We start from the raw sequence: 9,737 nt of genomic DNA, 5'->3' as shown, positions 1-9,737 counted from the left end.
TCTCTCTCTCTCTCTCTCTCTCTCTCTCTCTCTCTCTCTCTCTCTCTCTCCTTTCTTTCTCTCAGCCTCTTTTACCTAATGCATAAACCCTTGTGGCCTCTGTGCCTGTATACCTAATCCAGCATACTCCAGCAGGTCTAGCTTTGAGAGTTCAGTCTCCCCTGTTTTTTTCTAAAGCCAGAGGGAAATCTGTCCATCAGCTGGTGTCAGTGTCCACTGACATTTCTCATTATTCACAGAATGACCTCTGGTTTCAATTAGGCAAGAGAATAATAAATAACATCTAAAATTAAATTGTTTATGTGGAAGTTTTCAAATGAAATATAATAGCTACAGTCCCATTTTAAGCAGAATTCCATTTATAAATAGCCCTTGCATTTCCCAGAATTTCTGGTTCTATTCTTCCTCAAAAGAGCAGAATCTGCTTCTGATGAGGAAGCTTGGATTTGTGTAGCTCCTGCCTGGTGGAAAGTATTTGGTACCTAGACCACTGACCTAAGACCACCAAAGCTGTGCCACAAAAGAGACCACTGGAAGCACAAAGCAGGGAAAGGAGAAAAAGAAGACAGTGAATATTGATCAAACTTCACTACTGAACTAAATTTTTCTCACTTTCTTTAACCTTTCAATGTCACAAGGAAGGATTTTTATTACATCACTGGTGGTAAAACTGAGGCTCAAGGCAATGAGCAACTTGCTTGAGTCCTGTAATTACCCAGGGAACATTCACTACCCGAAACTAAGAAGGGACCACAGAGGACTCCAAACGCAATCATTTAATTTTGCTGTACATGAAATTGGGGCCCAGAGAGGTTGAGCAACTTGTACAAGATAGCACAGGAACACAGTTGCCCTGGAAACATCCTTGTGTGACACTTTCTTGCTTTGTCAAAGTTAGCCCAGTAGAATTTACAAAGAAGCATTTATTCCTGCTCGTGCACCCCTAGAGAGGTCCCCCAAATGACTAATGGGCTCACATGTTATCATGACTTCTTAGTAAAGACAACCGAAGGGTCAAGAGCTTAGTGTCTGAAAGTCCAACTGTCTGGGCTCATTCATTTTGTACCTTGCGTGAGATGCAAGTAACTTGATGGGCAGTTACTTAACTTGGACTCTGATGTTGTGACCTGTGAGAAAATGGTGATGCTAGGGCTGGCGAGATAGCTGAGCGGACTAAGTGCCTGCATTGGCAAGCGCAGGGACCAGGATTCAATCTCCAATCCCACATGCTGCATCAGCCCCGCCCTCCACCTGGTGTGCTGAACCAGCCTCCGAGACAAAGCGCGATGCATGGTAACCTACATACGCCTGTAAGCCCAGCACCGAGGAGGCTGAAAGCAGGAGGATCACTACAAGTTGGAGCTGTGTAGTGAGACTCTGTACCAAATACAAATTTTTTTAAAAAAAAAAAAAAAGAAAGAAAGAGGACCGGGGAGATGGCTCAGTGGAATAAGCGCTTCCCTGGCAAGTACAAGGGCCTGAGTTCAATCCCCGGTTCTGCCAAAAAATAAAAATTAAAATAAAAAATTTAAAAAAAAGAAAGAAAGAATATGGTGCTGCTCACAGAACTACATAAGATAATCCTCAAAAATATAAATTGTGCTACGCGTGACGACTACTGAAATTATTATCTAGAATAGATCTGGTTGCTCTTTAGATGGTGGGAACAGAAAACAATCTGTAGAATTTTCATAAAATTCTTATTCTCATTTTATTAAGTCTCTATAACACAGAAGGATAAAAAAGAAAATTTGGTTTTGTTAAATAGATGCACATATTGTTTAGGAATTTATGGTCAAGCCATATACCGCCTATGTCTGGGTGTTTGGGAGAATCTGTTTCCCAGAGACTACTTGTGAAAGCAAAACTTACAAAGTAGTCCAGATGTGGTGGTGCACGCTTGTGATACCAGCTCTCAGGAAGCTGAGGCAGGAAGAGTGCTGTGAGTTCAAGGCCAGCCTGCGCTACAAAGTATGTTCAAGGCCAGCCTCAACTAAATAGTAAAACCTTATCTCAAAAAGACAAAAAAAAAAAAAAAATTGCAATACAACATTTAATAATATTCCACTATACTCAGAACTCTTACTCAAAGAACAGATTCTCAGTGTTCTTGATACCACAAAATAAGGTAATTATGTGGGCTAGATGTGTTCATTTGTTTGATCATAGTAGCCTTTTACTATCTATATGTCTACTTTATAACTATCATGTTTTACACTTTAAATGCATAAAATAAATTTTTTGAAAAAGTGATTTATAGGAAGTATTGATTTATCATTTTGTATATTCTTACTAAACATATGCAGAGCAAATATATCTTAGACTCTTAGCCATTGCTCTTTTCATTCACTGCATGAGTAGGAAATTTTAAATTCTGTGGAACTGAAATATGATGCTTCTTTCTGTCCTTGTTTCTGCCTTTCTAAAGTGTAACAATGTTTCTTTCACAATGAAGCACTTAGTGCACAATTGCTAAGCATTTGGCTCGGGATAAGAGCTCGGTAGCAATATGCAGTGGTTAACAAAGATGTCCCTAATTATTCAAAGAGCTGTGGGTAAAAGAAAATTACTTCATGTGCAGGAAAAACTAAAACTAAAAATGCAGCATCTTTTGGGAATTCACAGAAGTTTAAAATAACAAAACACATTCTCTTAGATTCACTAGTGAGATAAGGTAACTGACTTGTTGCCACATGACTGTAGATCAAGAAATATCTGCAGACAGAGGCTTAGAAATTTAAACCGTCTAAGGATTGGCAAGATACCTCAGTGGACTAAGTGTCTGCTAAAGCAAGCGCAGGGGCCGGAATTCGATCCCTGGCACCACATGCTGCGCCCACCACACCCCCAGAGTGCGCTGAGATGTGACAGTGCGGGTATGGTGGCGCACACCTGTTATCCCAGCACCAGGGAGGCTGAAAACAGGAGGATCACTACGAGTATAAGTTGCGTAGTGAAACCCTGCCCAAAGTAAAAAAAAGAAAAGAAAAGAAATTTAAACCATGTAGAGATGGGGCGCTATAATCTTCCTATCCCAAGATGAGGGAGGAGAAGGGGACCTGTGGTGATTCAGACACCGGCTCAGGGAGGGCAGTCAGTGGGCTTCTCCCTGTGTGCCTGCGCTCCTCCGCCAGCCACTCGGGTAGTGATCCTTGAGACACAGATGTCATCTGACATTTACTGCTTCAGCATATCAGATTGATGGGTGGACCATGCCCTGAGCCTCTCGGGTCAGTGTTTCAGCTCGGCCTCATCCATATAAGCTTCCTCTTTACCCTCATCTCTGCTTCGTGTTTCCAAGAAGTTACAGGGCCGAGGTCACATTCCTAGTCTAGAGATCGTGAATTCCCATGAAGCGTATGAAGAACTTCAGAGTCCGTGAAACCAGTGACATTTGCATAATTTCATGGTTTTATTCCTTTTGCCTTGGGATGAGGAACTTGATATTTATCAGATTTTCTGAGGTATCTGTAATCTCCAGAAAAATTAAGAAAACCGGTCAAACTACCTGGGCCCTTTAATATGAGTAAAGATCCAAACTTCCACTCATGCCTTCACTCTTCAAAGGTCTTAAACATCAGTACGTGCCAAAGTGCAAAGCTTTCTGAACAGACGGTGGCCAGCCACTAGTTCTGACCTTAATTTTGCTTTAAATGCTACCCTAAGAAATGCTTTTCAATTCTTTTACTTGGTTATTATGATATCATCGTCTTTTTCTAATACGCTTTCTGAACTAAGCTACTTTTGAATCATCTGGCTTCTTACATCTATTTCTTATGTTATAATTAGACCAAATTCTTTTAATAGGGTCCTGAATTTCCTCCTGACTGTACCAAGTTCATACACTAATCCTACACCTCTACTCTTCTGTGTCTTCAAAAAATAATGGCTTATTTTTATTCAATGATTATGTTTGAAATACATGGAGAAAATAGAGAACTAATACAGATCTCAGACATAACAATAAAATGAAGACCTGAATGGTAGATAAATTGACTTGACAATGGTCACATAAACAATGGCAAATCTGATGGCCAAGCCAAATTCCCCTTCTCATTATGCCTTCAAAACTGTGAGTGAAGCTACGGAATTATAATTCCCTATAGGTGAATGGGATCACCTTTCGCTAATGCCCGTAAGTCATGTCACCATCTCGTAGGCTTCAGACAGGTGACTCGCTAGAACCAAATGATATAGTCCAGAAATGCCTGACCACAGGGGCTGAGATGCCCTTATCAGTCTACATAGCCCTCCTGTTGTTCTACACAGTTTATTATGTGGGCTCCATCTGTGTTATTTCTTGGGCTTGCCAGACCACAGATGAAAATCTATCTTATCTGATTAGCCTTAATTAGCCTGGTTTGCTCCTTAATGACTGTCCTTAAATGGCTTATGGCTTGAAACATCCACCCACCACATTTTTTCAACCAGTTCATTCATCTCCTCTGAGTGTCATTTGAGAGGTGCGTTGGTTGGTAGCTATATTTTTCTTTGTGGTCTAAAGAGTCTGAGCTTTCAAGGATGCTGCTTCTACAGCTGAAACAAAGTTGCCATAGAAACAGGCCTACAAGTTTCCTTCCTGGACAGGAAGTTAATCTTGGCATTGTCACGCTGTTTTCAGAGTTGGTCAAGGCACCTATTATTTTGCTGAAAGAAAAATAATGAACCTCCTCTCCTCTCTGCCCCCTTCTTCTCTCCCCTTTCCTTTTCCCCCTTCTTCTCTTCCCTTTCCTTCCCATTTCTTCTTACCTCTCTCCCTCCCCCACCTCTCTTCCATTCTCTATACTCTTCTGTTTCCTTTTGTTCTGTCAAAATTATTTTTATTTTTCCTTTTTGGCCTCACTTCAAAATTATCTTTCTTCCTATTGCCAATGCTGGTGACATTGAAACTCAAAACCACAACTGACTTGAGCCAGAAATATCTTCACTCTCAGGGAAATTTAGAGAGGTTTGCCTTGTCACTCAGGGAACCTGGAAGGTGTTTCCTTTTAGCTAAGTCCTTCATGAGCAATGAAGTCTTGACCCACAGGCACTACAAAGCTACTCTCAAGGCAGAAGCAAAGGAAACCAGAGAATGATCTCTGCCCACTATCCCTCTGTCACCCCTCTCATTGCTGGACAGGAAGTTCAACCACAGGCCCCGAATTCCTCTGTGAGTTTCTTACTCTGGATTAAAATACCGCAGTTCTCATCCAACTGTGCAAATATGGGTGACTTTCCCACTCTCTCAATCTCAATTTTCTCAGTAGTTCAATGACAGGGTAGAAACATCACCTCTGAGGTTGACGTTGATTCTGAAATTCTCTGACTACTGCTGTCTTCATCATTATCACTTACATATGGATTAATTTTACTAGATTCCTCCTCAGTGTTCTCACATAAACAAGTAAATATAGGTAAGGATAAAAGAAGACACATTCGAGGGCCTCCCAGGTGAGGCCTTAGAGCACAAACTCACTGGAAACTTGTGATAGGTTCTGGCCTTAGTATGAACTGCTGAATTATTATGGTGGTCATCGAATATGGCTGAAGCCCTTAAAATAACAGCTAATCTTCCCAGAGACCACCTCTCCCTTCTTCTCCAACTCAGCCCAGGAGAGTTGAATTTCCTTTCACCTTTCCCACCACCTCTGGGAAGACCCCAATCAGCCCCTCAGGTGTATCAAACATCCCCCTCAAACTCCACCCCTGGGAAAAGGTCATAAAATCCTCAGCCTCTCTTTGTTCCAATGCAGAGAATTCCTTATCCTCTCCAAATTCTTTCCATGTCCAAGATAATAAAGCCCCTTTCCCTTTTTCCTTCTGCTTGTTTCTCTGCTGCACCGGGTGCCTGAAAAAAAATCTATCAACTTGGGACAGCAAGGCAAGGACACTAAAGGAATTAGTTCCAGAAAACAGAGGTGGGTGTCAGGGAACTGAACACAGGCATACTCGGACAATTTTGTGTAGAAGAATGTAAGAATCCTAGGCTATTTTGTTGCGTATGAAAAGAACAGAGATCTTTAGTTATAGAATCAAATGAATCACAGGGCTGGGGAGATAGCTCAGTAGAATAACTGACAAGCACAGGGTCCTGAGTTCAATCCCTGTTACCGCAAAAAGAAAAAGAAAAGAAGAATCAAATGAATCAATCAACAAAAAATAATAAGATGTCAAATGCTTCAGAGGTTATGGAAGAATTCAAGAAACACACAGAATCTGGTGTCTGCTCTCAAGAAACATCGCAACTATTGGGCAGGATCCATTCAGATACCTCAGGCAGGTATCTGGTCTGTAATTCTTGAGGCACTTCAGGTGCTTAGGGGAAGACTGACTTCATGGGAAGAAGCCAACTATTACTTTGGCTGTCTTTTTAAAACCACCATAATAGAGATTATAGATGCTGCAAGCTTGGAGCAAGACAGGCTGGAGTGAAGGACTAAAACTTCCTGTAAGGATTTGATTGCACTGTGGTCCACTGTCTAGGGCTGCTTGTGCTATGTTGCTGTAGTTGTAGTATATGGTTCACAAAAAAGTTATTTCTTTCATTTCATTTGCATTCAATATATAGGACATATTCATCACAGTAAGGAGTAGTTTAGGGCTGTAAAGATGACTAAAATAGACTATATTTTTATTTCATGAAACACAATGAGATTCGGTTCAAGAAAAATCTGGAAAATTGCTGATGACCCCCAAAGTTCATTAGAACAAGGAAGATGGTAACATCAGCCCCACAAATATCTTGCATGTCCAAAATTCTGGATAATGGGCTCTCCTCTCCTCTTTACAAATAGATCAAGATGACAGAAAAGGACACAGAGCCACAGCTAGATGAAGGTGACGATGAGCTAGACAGCAAGCTCAATTATAAGCCACCACCTCAGAAGTCCCTGAAGGAACTGCAGGAGATGGATAAAGATGATGAAAGTCTAACTAAGTACAAGAAGACCCTGCTGGGAGATGCTCCTGTGGTAGCAGGTGTGTATCTGGGGGCAGGGAGGCCGCAGGTGAGGATGCACTGCCACCACTTAGCAGAAGCAAAAGAGAGGGTACCAAATGCTTGCAGCAAGAGGAGAGTGAGGCACACAGCACATGCTGAACAAAGCTGTGGGCCCTACCATTAATGTCCTTACACATGGGATGCAGGTCAGTAATAAGCTAGGTGAAGATCACACACAGGGAGAACTTAGAAAAAAGTCTTGGCCACCACTTAGACTGTAAACCCCTCTGTGCACCAGCCCTCATTTTCCCTCTTTCTCCTTCTCAGTCCTTTCCTATCCACTCATCTCCGGCGGCAGAACAAGACCTGGGTAGAGATGTGGATGAGCAGCACCCAACAAGCAGAGCACCTAAGGCATAGTCCCTTGTTATACAGATGGTGTTCATCATTAAGATGAGCCCACAAAGGCCAAATATAGGAATAACATGGCTGCGGTGTGCAAAGGTGATCAGTCCACCACCATTTCTATGTCTACTCCAGACAGTGATACAACTTTTCTCTGTATATTCTCTTTCCCCACTTGAAATGCAAACACAGTATCCATATGTCTCTTTCTCACACCTACCTCTTCTTTTGAATCCTATAGACCCAACACTCCCAAATGTGACTGTCACTCGGCTCACGCTGGTGTGTGAGAGTGCGCCAGGACCAATCACCATGGACCTTACTGGTAAGTGAACCCAATGATGCCGAAAATACCAGAGGGAAACTTGGTCTGTGTCCTCCTTTTTGCTAAGAAATTCCTACTAAAGTGATGCCCAGGAGTGTATATGTTTGGACTGGCTCATAAATGACTATACTCACAGTGTACAGTACTAGCCATGCTTAATTTAAAAAAATCTCATGTTGATTGAAGGTACAAATATATACTAACTTAATATGCTAAATTGTAACATATTTACTTCGTGTTTATTTTCACATAATAGCAGAAAAAGTACTATTTATACATGAAAGACTCTAATGGAAACATAAAGAAGAAAGCTACATGGTCTAGAATTGTGAAAGTCATAATCTAGACACCAGAGAAAGTGCTAAACCCTTATTAGCTATAAATCTCATGTAAGGGAGAGCAGCGGACTCCTCAATACAGAAATAGATGTAAGACAAAAGCCTAATGTCCCGAGGGAGCAAGGAGCAATAAACAGCACCCATGGAGAGCTGTTGTCTCTCTTATAAATTCCAGCAAGGCAAGCTGAGATTCAAGGCTGCAGATAGCAGCTTCTCTGACTGGCACCCTGTTTGTTCTTTCATCCCTTGTTTGGGATGTTAATGGCTAGCATTGTGTAAACTTGGTGTTAGGTAAACACTCAAGTCAATAGAGTAGTTGTGTTCACTAAAGCAGTTCTGCACATTGCTTAGCTTGAATTTAGCCCTCAATAAAAGTGAGATGTTTCTGTGGCTCTGGGCTCACTTAGAGAGAGACTAGTCTCAGTGAGACCTCTGAAACTATATTCATGGGATCTGTTCTTCATTCGGTTTCTTTCAGCACTGACTCCTAACATACAACACTTGAATAATGCTAGAAATTCTGTTATGTTTAAATATGACATTCTGCTTCTTATTCCACAAACAAACTTCCCTACAGAAGATAAATAAAGATGTTATTTTCCCTCACCTTGTTGTGACTCACAGGTGAGCTCTTTCCTGAGTCCTGCCCTGAGGAGGTGGGGAAAGCCTAGGAAGGTGACTGTCAAGGCAGAAATGATCCTGGGTTGAGGGTGAGAAAAGCACACAGGGCCAGGAGACTGAGGATATCAAAGGCAGGCTGTTAGTAGAAAAAAATCATTTCCAAATTCAAATATTGCACTCTGAGGCAGAACAAAGCACCCTTCTAGAACAGTAGATTTAGCAACAAGGAACTTCCCTGTCACAGTACACATCCACTCTTTACCTTATATGGGCTTTTTTGTCAGAGGGAAGAAATCAGAGGCTGAGAAGACACACTTCCTGTGTAACTGAAGTCACTAATACGGACACACACACCACTCACAGGCCCCCACATCTCACATCTCTTCAGGAGAGAAACTCACTTTGTCACCAAAACTCAGACCTCTTCCTGTGCAAAATTGTGTAATGTTACCAGGTACAACTGTCAGTTTGCAGGACAGAGTCTGAGTACTAAGTGAAAATGCATTGAGAAGGTCACAGGAAAAGCTTGATCTCTGTGCCTTTTTCTCAGAAGACAAAACCCAAATTTAGTTTTCTGTCCTAAGAAAGCTGCTGAGATGAGTCCCAGAGGTATAATAGTGTTCATAAAACTGAACATATGTACAAAGCAGCAAAACACTCATAGGCACACAATATGCACACATTGGAATGTCAAATTATACAGGAACACACAAAGAAAATAATAGAGCATGATGCTTCCCTAGCCAATATATAGGGATCAAGACCTATACACATACCTGCTTTTATGAAGCCCAAACTTTTATAGTTCAATTGGTCTTAAGAAAAGCAAAGGAAGCGAGGTGCAATCCATACCTGCTCAACCTGGGCAACTTTGTGAAAGAGAGAGAGAGAGACAGAGACAGACAGACAGAGAGACAGAGAGACAGAGACAGAGACAGAAACAGAGACAGACTGAGAGACAGAGATAGAAACAGAGAGAAAGATGGAGAGAAACCAAGGTAGAAACAGAGAGAAACAGAAAAAGAGATAGAAACAGAAAGAAAGAAAGACAGAGAGACAGAGACAGAAAGAAACAGAGACAAAGAGACAGAAACAGAGACAGAGAGACAGAAACAGAGACAGAGAG

General features: G+C 41.5%; 1 protein-coding gene across 2 annotated transcripts in view; it reads left to right on the top strand.

Annotated features, from left to right (window-relative positions):
- Arhgdib (Rho GDP dissociation inhibitor beta) overlaps positions 1-9,737 on the top strand; it is a 19,760-nt gene that overhangs the window by 4,077 nt on the left and 5,946 nt on the right. The window contains exons 1-3 of one of the 2 annotated variants that reach the window (XM_023709556.1): positions 5,838-5,900; positions 6,777-6,960; positions 7,569-7,652. In XM_023709556.1, the coding sequence (XP_023565324.1) occupies positions 6,783-6,960; positions 7,569-7,652 (262 nt within the window). In that variant the 5' untranslated portion in view covers positions 5,838-5,900; positions 6,777-6,782. Of the gene's footprint in view, positions 1-5,837; positions 5,901-6,776; positions 6,961-7,568; positions 7,653-9,737 lie in introns of those variants that run through there. The other variant, XM_004626091.2, reaches the window with a different exon arrangement.

This window comes from Octodon degus, unplaced genomic scaffold (genome assembly GCF_000260255.1).
Source record: "Octodon degus isolate 3935 unplaced genomic scaffold, OctDeg1.0 scaffold00012, whole genome shotgun sequence".
Lineage (NCBI taxonomy): Eukaryota > Metazoa > Chordata > Mammalia > Rodentia > Octodontidae > Octodon > Octodon degus.
This window is presented reverse-complemented; position numbering and strand designations above follow the sequence as displayed.